This window comes from Peromyscus leucopus, chromosome X (genome assembly GCF_004664715.2).
Source record: "Peromyscus leucopus breed LL Stock chromosome X, UCI_PerLeu_2.1, whole genome shotgun sequence".
In the NCBI taxonomy this organism is placed as follows: domain Eukaryota; kingdom Metazoa; phylum Chordata; class Mammalia; order Rodentia; family Cricetidae; genus Peromyscus; species Peromyscus leucopus.
In genome coordinates, this window is record NC_051083.1 from 53,631,104 (window position 1) to 53,648,355 (window position 17,252).

A 17,252-nucleotide genomic window follows, 5' to 3' on the forward strand; every position below is an offset into this window, starting at 1 on the left:
AATCTGTCCTGATGCTTTTTTCCAAACTATAAAAGAATAACCAAGTAACATGAATACTAAAAAAATTCAAATGTACCAAATATGAACATGAACACAAACAGACACACACACACACACACACACACACACAAACACACACACACACCCCTATATATTATAAAAGGGGAAAGACAGGTGAGGCAGGAAAAAAACAACAGTACAATTACCACTGGAAAAAAAGGAAGAGAGGAGAGTCTCTAGCCATTTCTACATTTTGCTCTGTTAAGTTAAAACAAAACTGGATATTTTTCATGAATTAATATTGGGAAACTGAAATATTCACTTACTTCCAAGTACAGACAAAGGACTCTTAACAATTCAAAGCTCCTCTTTCATCACTGACAGCAACAAAGGCAAGAGCTTTCTGCCAGTGCCATTCCCAAAGACTCCTCACTAGTAGCACTCCCTCATCACCAAGACAATCTCAGACAGCCAAGTCTAGAGGGTAATGTTTGCATGCAATGATTTGGATACATTTTCTAAACTGCACAGATTTCAGTTCTGAACACAACTGAAAACCAGATCTTCTAAAACTAGTTGGGAAAACAGGCTGGCAATGACTCATTTCAACCTACAGGACAGTAAAATGAAAATGGATGGTCTACTCCTGAACACTGTATTTGAAATTGGAATCAGAAATCCAAACCAAAAATTATTTCCTCAAGAACACAAATATAACAGAAGGCAAAAACAAATCAATATTATCAGTAAATACAGACTATTTTATAAGGACAAATATCTCTATTATGTTAAAGATTATACAATGAGTGTGCTTAAAAATCATTAAAAAATGTTTTAAATTCCTCAATTTAAGAAAAAAACATATTGAGAGAGGAAAAAAATCACATAACAAAACATTTCCAATTTTCTTTCAAGTCACCTGTTACTAAGAAAGTTACGTGTCTCCATGATCAGAGATATGATTTATCCACCCAATGGAAGAATTAGGTTACTATGATAAATTAAATGATTGTTTTCATCAATAAAACTTACAATGCAAAAATCATTTTAAACACTAAATCTATTGGACTATTACAATCCTTTGGGCCAATTTTAAGCTTTATTCAGTATTCTCAAAGTGGTAAAAATCTAAAATATGAACATATTTAAGTCACTAAATGCCCTTCACATTATTGTTCACAGAATAATATCTTTAATTGATTAATGATCTTAGGGTGTCTATCGCCATCTAGTGAACAATCACTTCAATTACTACACCAGACACTTGACATTTGATAGTTGTCTTCATGGTTTAAATATTTGTTTGTGCCCACTCAGTGTTACCCACGCTGGCTTATCCAATTTCTTTTTTATGCCCCTTTATGCACACATTGAGAATAAAAACAAATATAGATGATATTGCTACAGATTAACTTCTAAGTGTCTATAAATGAAGTTTCTATTTCTTCTCTGGAAATGCTCATTTAATTATTTTTAAATAACTTGTATAATGTGAGGTTCCTACGTAAGATTCCTTCAACATTAACTAATTCCTCTATCATCAAGCAATTAAAAATTACAGGATAGTTGAAGTATGAAATGATGAAGTATGAAAGATCACACCTATAAAAAGATAATATTGATGCCCATTTGACATTTTTCACTTTTATTATAAACCTGTTTTTAAAAGTACAATTAGTAATTACTTGAGTATTCTAACAGCCATAATCCACATTTGATTACAGAAATCATTAGGTCACCAGAGCCAAATCTGCATGATCTCAACAAAACTCAGGACATACAAAATCTACTTAAAAAATACACACCAAGGACATTAAGGCCATACCAAAATGCAAAATTTCATGCCTCCTCGGACTGCGTATTAATCCATATCCAAATAAAAACCCTTAGAATCTTTTCAAAAGCATGTCACCAGGTTCGCTTCTCATTTCTATTTGAACTTTAATTTTAAACAGGAAGTTTAAATGCCAAAAAACTTGGAAGATCATCAGGTTATTGTATTACTTTGTCTACTCTACCTTAGAACCAAAACCCCAGTTTAGTAAGCTGCAAAAGTATTCTAAAATCTCAACTTTACCCCTCCAACCACTTTAATAATTAAGAAATGCTTGACAGGTGTATGCCTGCAATTATAGCACTTAAGAGTCTTCTCTTGGGTTCAAGGTCAGCCTGTGGTATGTGGTTATATACTGTCTCAAAACAACAATGAAAATCCTTAAAAACAACAGATTCCACCACATAGAGGAAAATGATAGCAAAACCAAACATAGATTATCACTAGACTATTCATCTATCAGTGCTAATAATTACGACCCATAGTTTAACAATCATTTTTATTTTAGTAAATTAACTTCTGAGATCTTTGGATCTGCCAAACTAAGAGTTGCAGGGGGTAGGTCTAGTCTGAACTTACCGCTTCTCATTAACTTCACATTAAAGACATAACTACAACAAGAAGGTATTGTGCATAGGAAGAAACACAGATGAAAAGGGAAAGGAGAAAGAAGAAACTAAGAATTTGAATCCCATGATTATTTCTAGATTTGTCTAAAATTCTTTTTTACTGAAGAGAGCAGGGAGGTTTTATATTTTACTTAAGATATATAATCGCTATATTTTATTGAAAAAGTAAAAATTTAGCTTAGTTCTGTTATTGATATATGTTGATCAACAAAAAAGTAAAACTTGAGTTTAAATTCCCTATTAAAAATCCAGCGAAAAGAAAATACTGCCCTTAAAATACAATGGATTAGGGGAGTAGGAGAGATCATTGGACAAATTTGGGGCTTATCATTATCAACAGTGCCCTTTTAAGCTTGTGGATTTCTGAGCCAATGTAGAAAATGTAACAACAGGGATTTCTCAACAGCAAGAGGCACTCTCCAAGGGAGTAAATTGTCAACTATTGCCTCTCGTGAGAAACTTAAGAGTAACCTTGAGCCAATCTCAATAGTCAACCTATGTATTATCACCCAGTTGGGGCATAGTGAGTGCATTTCCTAATACAAAAATAAGATGGTATTCTATCAGAAGCCACTGGATACATATACAGAAACAAAATTTAAATAATTTTGAGGTAAACTTAGCCTAAGAATCTGAAAACATCTTTCTCTCACTTCAACTAGCCCCTAAAAATATCTATATATTTCTCATGCAAAAAAAGAAAATAAAAAGTTCATGTTCTACAATAGATACTGAAAAGAATGACTGTCTAGAAATAAGGTAGAAGACAAAGCCGAACTAGAGTCGCAAAGCTATCCTCTAATGGTGAACCCGAATGCAGTAAAAGACTTGGAATCAGGAAGATACAGATCAATTCAAGGTAGCCACTTGTTCTCCTTACCTCCCGAGCCTCAGATTCCTCATCTACAAACAGAATGCTATGATATGTCCAAGGACTCTTGAGCAATTTTGATATAATAATGCACAAAACAGCTCTTCACACACCATCATTATTTAATACATGCTTTGCCCTTCCCCTCTGTGTCCTAACCCACATCTCTGAGATAAAGCTACAAGAGAAAAGTGACTTGAAAGATCGTGATGTTTGTTTCATGTCTGAACTGGATATATACTGGCCAATATTGTAATCACTCTCCACATGTTAGCTATTCACGTTTAAATTAATTTTAATTACAACTAAATAGATGTAAAAATCCAGTTCCTCATCTAATCAGGAATAATCAAATACAAATGTTCACCAGTCACTTGTGGCTAGAGGCTATTATATATGGATAGGACAGATAAAAATCATTATCTTAAGCAAACATTGTCCTGAAAGTGCCAAGTAACAAGCATTTTACGCTTTGCAGGCTACATTAAGACTTTATCCTGACTACTCAACTCTACCAGGGAAATAAACAAGCTTGTCTCCATTTTAATAAAACCTTATATATAAAACACAGATAACAGGTTGGATTTTGCCTATAAGCCAGTTTGCCAATCACCAATCTAGAGCATTCTAAGTTCAGATGTCCAGTATGAGCACTATGAACTATGTTTACAACTAAGAAGACTTAAATTCAATGAAAGAAAACAGTATCTTAGTGTATTTGACTGAATTCAATATTTAATATTTAAAAAGCATAGGCTTTTATAGATTATAAAAATAGAAATCTCTACACAAAGCATTAAAGTAAATGAACTTAAAATGTTCATAAAGTGAAAGTACATAATGGTAATTGGTCTATCATCCTCAAGTCACTATGTAACTCCAGCTGTGACATAACACTAGAATTCTGGATTCATATGCCCAACAACCTACTGAAAATGCCTAGAGATCTATTACTCAAAGGCAACACATAGAAGACAGAGTTCTTGATCCCTCTGTCTGTTTTCTCCCTCTTAATAAAAATAAAAGGCTTCACTTGCTATTCTCTTGATTTCTACCTTTCTCTCATATTACACATTAAACTAGTCCAATCTGAACCTAAGCTAACCTCCAAACATTGTCAAGGTCACCACCATCTTAATTATCTGAAGAAAGTTACTTCTACCATATTCATCCTAGACGGTGTTATACTTAGTCAGTTGCTTTCCCAAACTATCCTCTCATCAACTCCAGGTCCGCTCCTTTTGTTCCCTTTCCCCCACAAGTCTGGATCAAATACAAGCTTTACATAATGTTTCACACTCAATCTTTATTGCCTAGAGGAAAGCCTGGCATACAGACATTCAATAATTGCACATACACATGCAGACCTGCCAAATGAAGTCTTACTCCAGTGCCTATTTGTCTCGAACTTGCTCTAAAGAAGGAGTATTTCAAGCTGTAAAAACTAGGCAATAAACTTAGTTCCCCCATATTGTAGCACGTATTTACATATTTATTGACGTGAATTTTATTTTGTCCTTTACCTCCCTTCCTTTGTATGTCACCAAGGCAGCCAGTGGTTTGGCATAGAATCTGCTGTAGGAAAATCCCAGGCAACCGTACATACTGTTGGCCGTGAGCTTCAGAGCCTTCTGTCGGATGTCATACTGCAGGCCAACAACAACACATGATGAACAACGCTATCTGTGGCTACTTCAGCATTACATTGGCTATCTTTCCAGATCACAATGACAGAAAGAACCTCTTAATATCGGGGGTGGGGGTGAGGGTGTACTTAATACTCAATCTGTCTCCCCACATTCATGTTGCCCTACCCTCTTAGAAACAAGTACAAAGACTACTGATTTCCCAAGATTCTGTAAAACCTTGCTCAGATATGGCCTTAGCAGCTAGAGAAGCCTTCCAATCTGAGGCAGTCTAGTGCATCTGAATGGTTATTATTCCAAATAAAATAAGCACATGTACTTGCCCATACCATCCTATTCATCCTAGCCCTCAATAATCAAGTGACAGAAGCTGAAACTGTCAAGCAAACATCTTACAGTAGAAAGATTTACCTGAAGAACAAGGTCCGGATTTAAATCTTGCTGTTTCATTAGCTGTTTCACTTGTTTTCTCCGCTCTACCAGTTTCCGGATCTCTCTGGGCAAAATGCCCATATCTAAGTTTGGATCTGGCAACTCAGGGATCTGTTCCTGTTCCTCATCCTGAAAAACACACAATAGAAACTTCAGACAAATTAAACTTTGATAAAAAAAAAGAAATAAACTTCTAAAGTAATATTTGACAAGTGCTTTTTCTCATCACCACACCTTAGAAATGTTTCTGGTATGAGGAAATCAATAATGCATGAGCAGCCTCCAAAGGGGCTCCTCTAGGTGTGGTGGTACCAGTCTATAGTCGCAGGATTTGGGAGGCTGAGGCAGACAGATCATCATGAGGTCAAGGCCAGCCTTGAGCCATAACATGTTCTGGGTCATTATGGGTTACAGAGTGAGTCCCTACCTCAAAAAAAAAAAAAAAAGCCAAACCAAAACAACAGAAACCACAAAGAACCCAAACAAGAAAAAGATCTGTGTGGTCGCAGACCACTGTCCCCCTGTACCCAGTTCTATCAATCAGCCTGTATCATTACCACTATCTCTCAACCTTGTTGTTACTTACAAATTTAGATTTACTGTAAAAAGATGGATTTTTACAAATGTGGAGCAACATGTTTTGGGAAAATTGTTTTTGAAATACAAATGCTAAGAAAGAGTCTAAGATTTAAAAAAAAAAAAAGGCAGCTAAACTCTTATTTTATAACATTTGTACAACTAAACAAAATGCTATAGAATGTTTCACAACAATTACTATAAATGCTTTTACTGTTAAAAATAAAGAAGTTATATACAAAATCAGCAAATCTCTTAAGATTTGGATCACATTTAAATAGGTCATGACATTTCTAAAAATTAATTCACATATACACACACATATATTATATATATATTCCTTAGTGTTTATGGAGTACCTTTTACCTATAAATTGCTTTGCAATCACCAGAATAGCAACATTTTAGAAAGGCAATCAGCAGTCTTCTTATATTAAAATTTACAGCAGGAAAAAGCAGGGAAAGCATTAGGGCTTTTTTCTTAAGCCTCCATTAATTCTATTAACAGGCTGCAAAGAACAGCCAGGCACAGTTACCCTTTGAAAGGTTCAAAATTAAAAATAAACCTTTTGGCTTAAAGCATGTCAAGTCAAAGCCATTTGATAACCCAGCCTTTACAAAGTATCTGATTTTATGAAGATCAATATCATAAAATGAACACCCTTACAATACTAATAAGGACCTATTGTTTTCCAATATAGCACATGATGATAGCAAACCTATTAAAGAGACCTTGGTATACATTCTACTCTATTTACAGCAACTAGAGTCACATAAAAAGTAATCTGAAAGATTCTTGGGTCAGGAAATTTATAATTCATCTGAAGCCCTACCACCACCTCCAGGGTGACACTAACTGCTCTGAAAACCAAATAAGGTGCTGTATATGAAAATGATAAAGAATTCATAAATTACTACATGTATAATGCTTCTTAAGATGACCTCTTGGGTCGCTCCACTCTATTATATATCCAGAACCCAAAATGAAAAGTTCAAATAGGCAAAACATTGGTGGGCAACAGTTGTGAAAGCAGAACAATGTTAACTGTCACAGTGCTTGGGAAATAGCAGGACAGAGCCAAAGAGTATCAACGGCCGCTACTTGTTAGGTGGGTTGTCTATCCAATACTTTCCTTGTAAAATTATCCTCTAGTTCCACAGAGAGGTCCACTTTAGCAGTCAGATTTATAGTGAGTGAATCCACCCCCATGAACAGAAGTGATGGGACTAGGGATGATGACTGACTTGGGCAAGTCTATCAGATACTCTTTCTTCTGGGAATATGGAATTGGAACTGAAAAAAAAAAACAATACCAGACATGTTGAAACTAAAGGATATATAAATTCAGAACCTGGAGGTCAAATGCGGAGAAAGCAGCAAGAAAAAGAAGGGAGGGACAGAGGGTGAGATGGATAAATGTGATGAGCAATAATCGTATGCTGCACTGAGACAAGATAATTGAGGAATGAAGTACTGGTATATGCTGCAACACAGATGAATCTTATAAACAATATGCTAAGTGAATAAGCCAAACACACACCAACAAAACACATTCTATAGGATTCCATTTACATATAATGTCCAAAGTAGGCAACTTTACAGTCAGAAAGATTAGTGGTTTCTAGTGAGAAGACAAACCTCCAACAGATAGTTCCCAACTCCATGGCCTTGGTTAAGTTCAGTAAGTCAAACAAACAAACAAACAAACAGACAGACAGACATGACTGTGGGAACGGGAGCTTGCAGAGAGAAAGGAGATAAAGGGTGGGGATGAGAGTAAAAGAATGCATTATATACATTCACAAAACTGCCAAAGAAAAATTAATAAAAATCTATAGTAAAAAATTTAATGGCTGACTAGAGCTGGGATGGATAGAGGAACTTGATAGAGGTGACAGCTAAAAGGTTTTTTTAAAATAATAGAGCTGAATGAAGTAATGGTGTACAAACTATGAAGACACTAAAAACTACCACTGCACACTATAAATAGGTAGACTGTAAGTGAATTATAGTTCTACAATGGTTTTTTAACAAAGACACAGAACCAGTCTAAATCTCTTTTTGGTCAGCCCTCCTTTAGATGATGAAGAAAGTATATAATTAGGGATGGAGATACAGTTCAGTGAGCAAAATGCTTACTAAGAAAGCATGACGACCTGAGTTCGTACACCACAACCTAGGTAAGAGCAGGCACATGGCCTGCAGGAATGAAAAAGGGTTCTTTTGGGGGTTTTTGTTTTGAGACAAAGTTTTTCTAGGTAGCCCTGGCTGTCCTGGAACTCATTCTAAAGACCAGGCTGGCCTCAAACTCAGAGATCTGCCTGTTTCTGCCTCCCGAGTGCTGGGGTTAAAAGTATGTGCTGCCACCTCATGGCTAAAAGTTCTTAATGTACAAGCCTCACAGACTAAGTCTGATCCCCAGAACCCACACTGAAAGGAGGGTTAAGTCCCAAAAGTTGTTTTCTAACCTCCACGTGCACATTTACATTGATGCACAAACAAAAATAATGAATATTTTGTAAAGCCAACATGGTGCGACACCCCTATAAACCAGTTGGAGGATGGGAGACTGAGACAGGCAGATCCCAGGAGCTCACTGGCCAGCCAGTCCAGTACAAATGACGAGCTCCAGGTTTAGTGAGAGAACCTGTATCAAACATTAAGGTGAAGAGTGATAGAGGAAGACACTGGCAGTCAATGTCCAACCTCCAAGCATACACATACACACATGAATACACATGTACACAAAAACATACCAAAGAAAAAATGTTATTAATGCAACCATCAACAGGAAAAAGGAAAAACTATGATACTAACCACTTTGGCTCCTTTCCTTCTTTAAGGAATACTTTTAACACTGACTTCAAGAGCCCCCAGTTGAATACAAACCTCTGTAGCTTTCTGCACCTCTAAAGCAACTCTTTGTACTGTTGTAAAACAAATGTTAAATTCCTGAATGATGGAAGGATATAAACTGTTGAAATCCAGGAGCAAAATGAACTTGTCATAAAAACCTGAAACAAAAAAGCCACATAATATCTAAAGAAAAGTGCCATCAAAATACCTCATTAAAAGTACTCTATATAGAAAATATATAACCATCCAGCACTGTAAAGCAGATAAAAATGGGGGGCCGGGGTCAACTACAAATCCATAAAATGACTTAGATTACAGTAAAAATTCAGATCACAAAAGAAAGGGTGAAAAGACTGCCATATGTGGGAACCAGTGACAATCAGCCTGTTCCCAGCAGTCCCAAAGCACATCATTATGTGCAAACACCTTCCCTTGTTAATTGTTTTAGAAATGTATCATGTTCATTTCCCAAAAATACAGTTAAGCATTCTTTCCCACTACTCTCACCCCACCACAAATAAAAATGCAGTGAGTGGTTATATTACATATATATTTTTTACAACCTCACCTTTAAGAAATAAAATAGTCAGCACATTTACCTATACAAAAACTATAAGATCAATCAAGAGATGAATACATAAATGTCAGTAGTGGAACGATCCACCCTCTCTTCTTGCAAAGGATGAACAGAAAGCTACTATATTTCTCTAGGACATTTATAAAAAGTTATCTTCACCTTGGGAAGAAACTGACAATATAAATGTCCACTGAAACAGAACTGCAAACTTGCATTGGTAACATACTCCTCATCTCTTTATCACACAATCCCACTTACTCCTTCTGCTCTTCTGTGGCAGATACCATCATCTCCTTTTCACAGAAAAGGAAACTGAGGTTAAAAGAAATTAAATAGGCACCCAAACCAAAATCTGACACCAAAAGTATCACTCCTTGTCATTGCAACTAATAAAATTGCTTTTGTAAAAAACGTCTCCTTCTAAGTTACTTGATAAAATTCACATTAAATGTGACTATACATAATCATACTATTGAGCTATACACACTTGGAAACAACTAAGATGGTCTGAAAAACAATAAAGATGAACCTCTAAATATCACAAACCATCTTTCCCTTCTGGATAACAAAGAAAAGGTGCTCTCCTATTAAATTTTAATTCAGTGGTTATGTGACTTACTTTAACATTGCTTTCCAAATTACCTGGCACACTGGGCAAAGATGAGGCCACTCTCACATAAAGAAGGAAAAATAGTTACATCTACTACAGGCCAAACAGTGACCTCTATATTAGAGCAGGGATTGGAACTGAATAAAGACCAAATTTGAGCTATTGTGTATTTTTCTATCACCTATAAACTAAGAATTTTCTAAACAGCTAAAAAAGTAAAATATATATGTAAGATATATGAAATTTAAATTTTAAGGTATGTAAGTAAAACTGTATTGACATATGGCAAAGAATTTATACTAATTCCATGTTAGGTAACTAGTAAACTAGATTTCATATGCATAAAAGATAAAACTAAGATCTTTAAGAAACCAGTTTGCTTACTTCCAAAATAAAACTAAGGTCTATTTTCTTAAGTCTAGCTCTATGTGAAGTTATTTCTTAATACAGTGGTTCTCAACCTGTGGGTCATGACCCCTTTGCAGGTTGACCAGCCCTTTTGCAGGGGTCTTATAAGACCATCAGAAAACACAGATATTTACATTAAAATTCATAAAAGTAGCAAAATTACAGTTATGAAGTAACAAAAAAATAATTTTATGGTTGGATCACCACAACATGAGGAACTGTATTAAAGGGTCACAGCATTAGGAAGGTTGAGAACACTGTCTTAATATCAGGGGCAAACCAATCTGCTACCAAGGCTCACCAACTTTGGGATCCAAAACCAAGCCTCCGGCATAAGCTGCTTTCTTACGTCCTTTCTTGTATTTACTGGTATCACCATCAATTTCCTCATCTTCATCTCCCTATTTCAAATGGAAACAGTCCATCAACAGCTAGCAATGAATTACAATACTAGGTTACAAAAAATATTTACTTTTACTTAGTGGTCCTACCTACAGAGAAAAACTATTATCCTAATATGTTCATGAATGCCAAGCATGGTAGTGTCTTAAGTAAATAACCAGTTTTTTGAATTCTGTATTTAAATGTCTCTGAAATTCTAGAAATTTCATTTAAGGGTTAGGGAAATAGCTCAGCTAACAGAGTCCCTGCTTAGCACTTAGAAAACCCTGGTTCCATCACCAGCACCACATAAAACCAGGTATGTGATGACACATACCTGTAAGCCCAGTGTTCGGAAGTTACAACCAGGAGGATCATAAATTCAAAGGCATTCTCAGATATACAAGAAGTTAGAGGTCAGCCTGAGCTACATTAGACCATGTCAAAATTTTTAAATATGTGTGTGTGTATATGTGTGTGTATACATGTGTGTATATATATATATATATATATATACATATATATATATATATATGAGAGAGAGAGAACAAAAAAAGAAAACTTTATTTTAAAATCAATAGGTATTAAAACGCTTCATATTACATAAATTTTGAGATTATAAAGTTGTTTTTTTTTTTTATTAAATTCACTACTCTGGCCAGGTGGTAGTGGCACAAGCCTTTAATCCTAGTACTCAGGATACAGAGGCAGGTGGATCTCTGAGTTCAAGGCCAGCCTGGTCTACAGAGCAAATTCTGGGATGGTCAGGCTACACAGAGAAACTCTGTCTCAAAAAAAAAAAAAAAATCACTACTCTGAGGCAAGGGGATAAAACATTCTACTCATTCATTATCGTTATTCTAATTAATACTACTTTTATGATATGGGGTCTTGACATGTTATTCAAACTTCTGGGCTCAAGCAATCCTCTTGTCTCAACCTCCCAAGTAGCTAGGACTCCAGGAAGTACCATCAGGCATGGCTTATTGTCAGTATTACTATGGATTCCTTAAAATAAGTATGCCCACAAAATGAAAAATCCATTTCCAAGTAGTTTATTAACAGCCAACATTCAACACCTCTGCAGAAGTTAAATAGATCTAAATTAATATTTGTTGTACTATTTTCAATAATGTGCATAAAAAATACAAGAAATGGAGTCACACTTTAATATTCAATTACCATTCTTAATTACTGTCAGTGCTGATAAAATGGAAAATAGACTGTTTTAGTTCCAAAGTCATAGAATATACTTCTGAAACCTGATTGGTGTCATAATCACACTAGTAGCAGGTTGTGTGTCCCCAATCTCAAAATCTGACAATTTGTGTCAACATGACTCTACAAGCAGAAATTAGCACATGTCACCACATGTGTCAGGAGATTAAATACTATGAAATTACCTCTAGGTAATACACACATGCACGTATACACACACGTACACACATATGAATCATAAATTAACTTTGTGTTTAGTCATAGATCCCATCCCAAGATTTCTCATTACGTATATGCAAACATTCTAAAATAAAATAAATAAATCTAAAACACTTCCAATCCCAAGCATTTTGGATTAGGCATACTCAACATATCTATAAACTACAACACAAAAACAAAAGCTCAAAGGTTAAAGCAACAAAAGGTTTAACTGATATTTAGCTCTGGGTAAATCTTCGTGGGGGCAAATCCTTTCTATCTATGGTCATTTATCAAAGAAGTCTAATGAGGTCCTCAAAGACATCTCACAAATAATTTTGCCTCTACAGAGAAAAGTAGAGAGGGAAACAACCACACAGAAACAATGGAGCAAGCTTAAGAGTAATCTTAATTTACAGGGAATTACTAATAACTTTAAAAGCAGATGTCAAAGCACTTTTTTAAAAAAGACTACCTATGTAATAAAAAGGAGGAATAAGAAAAGGCAAAGTACTATACAATTTTGGACCCACCAGTTTTTGCTGAGATTTTCTGAAAATCTGCTTGTCAGGCACAATATAGTTGTTTTCATAAAATGCATGAAGCAACAAGAACTCGTTTCGTTCAGATCGTCCACCCATCAGTGTCCTGGACTATTAAACAGAATTTCTTAAACTTTGAGCTCGAAACCATCACAAACAAAAGCAAGGTTGAATCAGTTAATTTAATCATGGAACCTTCTTCAACTACTCATAGTAACAAAGGTTACTTTTTCTAAACTATTTCTAACTTTCTCTTTAAGCATTAAGGGAGAAAAAGGGAGCTTAAAATACTGTCAGTGTATCACTTCACCAAAAACATCCAGATGTTAGAGATAAGATCCTTATGTTCACCCAAATCTCTCCATACTGCACCTGGCATTCCTCCCTTTCTCCCAACCAGTTGTTCCCTTTTACAAAAGAAGCCCAGCTTTCAGAATCCCAGCTCCTCATTTTATAAGCATGCATTTAGGCTCATTATCATATAACAACTATCCCAAGTAAACACTGAATCCAACAGGAAATGCTTTCTCCCCCTTTCTAAGTTAAATTTACCATAATGTTCCCGGCGATGTTAGTGATCTGCAATGCTAATGGAAGAACATTTAGCTCACACATGATCTGCAAAATGAATCTGGCATCTTTCCAGATTTGTTCCAACAGGTACAACAGATGAGAAGATTCACTGTACAGAAAAGTAAGAATGAAACAGAATCAAGTAATTAAAAGATACAATGACTATAATCAAAACTTAAAATATTACAAGGAATTTTTGGTGTAAGTAACTTCAGAGCAATGGAACCTTGGCTTCAGAAATTACTTAAAATAAGGTGGCTAAATAATTAGAAATGCATTTATACCACCAATCCCAGTACCTTTCTCTCAACAAAAAAATCCATACAGTGAAATTATGTGTTAACTATAGCTTAAAATTTATCTGATGTTAACTATAACCTAAAAACTATCTAATCCTTTTATTCATTCAATCAGTAAGTATATATTGCAATGCCTACTATGTATCAGGCACTGACTATGACCAAAGATACAAATTCCTGTCCTTGTGGGGCAAACAGAGTATAAAAAAAAACATAAAAAGATAGTATTTATACAATGGTAAGTAAGTATTAAGGACAAACAAAGGGGTAAGAAACAAAGAAAATTTAAACTTTCAGGAGCAGAAACTGAATTTTTACTTAAGAGAGCTAGGGAAAAAGTCACTGAAAACAAAGAAATGACAGGACAGACCTTATAGATGAATATTTTAGGGAAGAAATGCACAAAGACTCTGAGTGAGGCACCAATCTAGCAGTTACAGGAACACAATGGAAGTCGCTATGGCTGGATGGGGGCATTTCGGAAACAGCAGCAGAATAACAGAAAATCAACACCACAAAGACACTATATAGGACCCAGTAAACTAAAGTAAGGACTTTACTCTGAGTAAAGGCAGTACCGCTAAGAAACTTTGATCAGACTTAATTTTAGCAGGATTACTCTGGTCTTGGATTAATTATGAAAAGACCTGAAGAGAGCAACAAAATTTGTTTCATTTGAAACTAGGGGGTAGGGTTTAATCCCCATTATGAAGTACTATGGGGACATACAAGGATAGACCCTCAGACTTTGGTGTTATTAGTACCATCAGCTACCATGATATGCTACAAATACTAAGGTAAAGATGAAGCCATTGAGGCTCCATGACTGAACACTGGTGACTTTATAAATGATATTAGAGAATATAGACATGAATGTACTTTTCACACACCAAATGATACCCTGAACAACTGCACAACTCTGTCAGAAAAGATCCATCAATCTTGTACCTCCAGAACCATACACCAAAACAAACCTCCTTCCTTTTTACCTTATCCAATATGCGGTATTGTGTTGTTATCAATAGAAAATAGACTAAGACATTCAGTAATTCAGGGGGAAAGAGTATGGTGGCTTAGGGTAGGGTAGGTTCAGTGAAGGTTAAAGAAATACTAGGAGCTTTATTTAAAAGACAGTGCTGAAAAAGTCCCCTGATGGATCAACTGTGGGATATAAGACAGAGGAATCAAGGATGTCTAAGAGGTCTGGGGTAGAAGATGACTTTGAACACTTCCAGACAGTCATGAACATTCATAACTGTCATTGATACAGTTATGATAAAGACTAAAGAAAGAACCTAGGAAAGAAAAAAACAGTAGTTCAGTTTTTAACAAGCTGAAGGTTCATACTAGATATCAGGTAGGTGAATCTAGAATTTGGTGAGAGGTTTAAAGCAAAGAGACACGGTGGGAGGCAATAGGGCAAAATACCTAACTTAAATTATGCATCAGACAACCTAGATAGGAAAAACAGTTAAAAGAGAAGTAGCAGGAGGCTTAGAAAAGGGCCATAAGTAAACATAGCTGGTGACAGTGGCACACACCTTTAATTGCAGCACTCAGGAGGCAAAAGCAGGCAGGTCTCTATGAGTTCAAGGTCAGCCTGGTCTACCTAGAGAATTCTAGGACAACCAGAGATATATAGCAAGACCATGTCTCAAACAAAAAAAAAAGTAAGCATGGACATGGTGGTTCAGATCTGTAATCCCATTACTCAGGATTCAAGTTCAAGACTAACCTGAACTACACAGCAGGATCCTATCTCCAAAAATCAAAAGATGCAAACAATATGTCTAAATTACTGCTTGGTTTTTACATTTCCAAAAATGCCCACAGTGATTCTTAAATACATGAGTTAAGGATGAAAATCTAAATTCTTATTAATTTACCAATTACTATTAGAAAACATCAAGAAGACATATAAGGGAGATGGAGGTCTGTAGTTGGCTTTTTTGTTCATTTGCTTTTTTTTTTTGTAACTTTTTGTGGGCCCACCACCCAGATCCCAAATAAATACATAGAGACTTATTCTTACTTATGAATGCCTGGCCTTTAGCTTGGCTTGTTTTTAGACAGCTTTTCTAACTTAAATTATCCCACTTCTCTTTAACTACATTTTGCCTCTGGGCTTTTTACCTTTCTTTATAAATCTTTCTTCCCTTCTTACTCCATGGCTGTCTGGCCCCTGGTGTCCTCCTCTCCTCCCTCCTCCCTCTCTTCCCTAAATTTCCCCTTATTTATTCTCTCTGCCTGCCAGCCCCACATATTTCTTTCTCTCTCCTGCCTAGCTGTTGGCCATTTAGCTCTTTATTAGACCAATCAGGTGTTTCAAGCAGGCAAAGTAACATAGCTTCACAGAGTTAAACAAATGCAACATAAAAGAATGCAACATGTCTTTTCATCATTAAACAAATATTCCATGGCACAAACAAATATAATAAGTTTTGGTTTTACTCAATTACTGGGCAAGCCTCAATGAAACATTTCACAATTAGGATAAGAATTTATACTGTATCAAGCTGATAATAGAAAAATAAATTTTAAAAAAGTGGAAAAAAAAGCAAACAAAAGCCAAAAATGTCATTGCAGACAAAAGTAATATGTGAACTTTGATCATAGTTTGAAAAAAAATGGCTGAAAACTGTTAGGTCATTAACATATCAAAGCAGATGCTGGCTCCAGGGTCTCCCTGCATCCCTCACAGGGCTTTCCTGACTAGCATACCCACCCCCTACCCTGAACTCTCTCCAGCCCATGGACTTCCCTCCCCCCAGCTTCTCCAGCCCTATATAAATCAGCCATTTTGGCTATGCCAGTCTCTTGGCCCAGGCCACCCCTCTCAGTCAATGGTTCCTCTCCCAACCCCCTTCTCCTTAAATGGACTAGGTCAGTGCCATATTCACTCTGGACTCTCCCAGATGTCCCTGCCTCTGGCTATGCTCTCCCTCATATCTGTAATAAACTTTCTCCTCCACCAAAAAAAACTAATCTTAAACTAATATTCCACAACAGAGGTCAACTGATTCAATTAGAATAAATCAAGAGATAAACTAATCTAAAGTATGAAAATAATGGATATGGTGGAACTGGTGTAAAGAGGGGTTAATTTTCTGCTCCGTGGCCCCAGTAAATGGCTGGTGTACCTCCAGTCTTAGGACAGTAGCGGCACCCTACTGTTGCTCTCTTCAAGAAAAATGAATTCTGAAGAATACAGGATCATACCTATACATATTTCGTATATTTTCTGCTGGAATTACAATCCTCTCGGTTTTCAAAATCTGTTGAACAAGTTCAGACAAATGGTAGCTTTTACAATGAATCAATTCTTTTGCTGAAATTTCCACATCACATATCATTCGGCCACAGGTAGCATTTCTTTCACCAAATCCACTCCGGCTCTACAAGGCAGGAACGAAAACCAAATCCCATGAAGGAGCAAATACTGAGAACAATCTGTTCTAATCTATTTTGGAACTGTCCCCAAAATTACAATATTGAAATTCTCCTTCCACTCGTAAGTCATGTGCTTTTGAATGAACGCTTAACTGTACATCTGATGATGTTCTAGGTACTCTGTATATCACAGTGAATAAAACAAAAATTCC

At 35.9% G+C, this 17,252-nt stretch overlaps 1 protein-coding gene and 1 non-coding gene across 2 annotated transcripts in view; both read right to left on the reverse strand.

Annotated features, from left to right (window-relative positions):
- Pola1 (DNA polymerase alpha 1, catalytic subunit) overlaps window positions 1-17,252 on the reverse strand; it is a 331,476-nt gene that overhangs the window by 263,144 nt on the left and 51,080 nt on the right. Inside the window, exons 20-26 of the mRNA XM_028881682.2 lie at window positions 16,870-17,045; window positions 13,331-13,460; window positions 12,770-12,889; window positions 10,741-10,840; window positions 8,878-9,002; window positions 5,392-5,541; window positions 4,858-4,980 (exon numbers count right to left, since the gene is read on the reverse strand). Of these exons, the coding sequence (XP_028737515.1) occupies window positions 4,858-4,980; window positions 5,392-5,541; window positions 8,878-9,002; window positions 10,741-10,840; window positions 12,770-12,889; window positions 13,331-13,460; window positions 16,870-17,045 (924 nt within the window). The remainder of the gene's footprint in view (window positions 1-4,857; window positions 4,981-5,391; window positions 5,542-8,877; window positions 9,003-10,740; window positions 10,841-12,769; window positions 12,890-13,330; window positions 13,461-16,869; window positions 17,046-17,252) is intronic.
- On the reverse strand, window positions 9,484-9,611 carry LOC114701572. Its single transcript, XR_003735854.1, has one exon.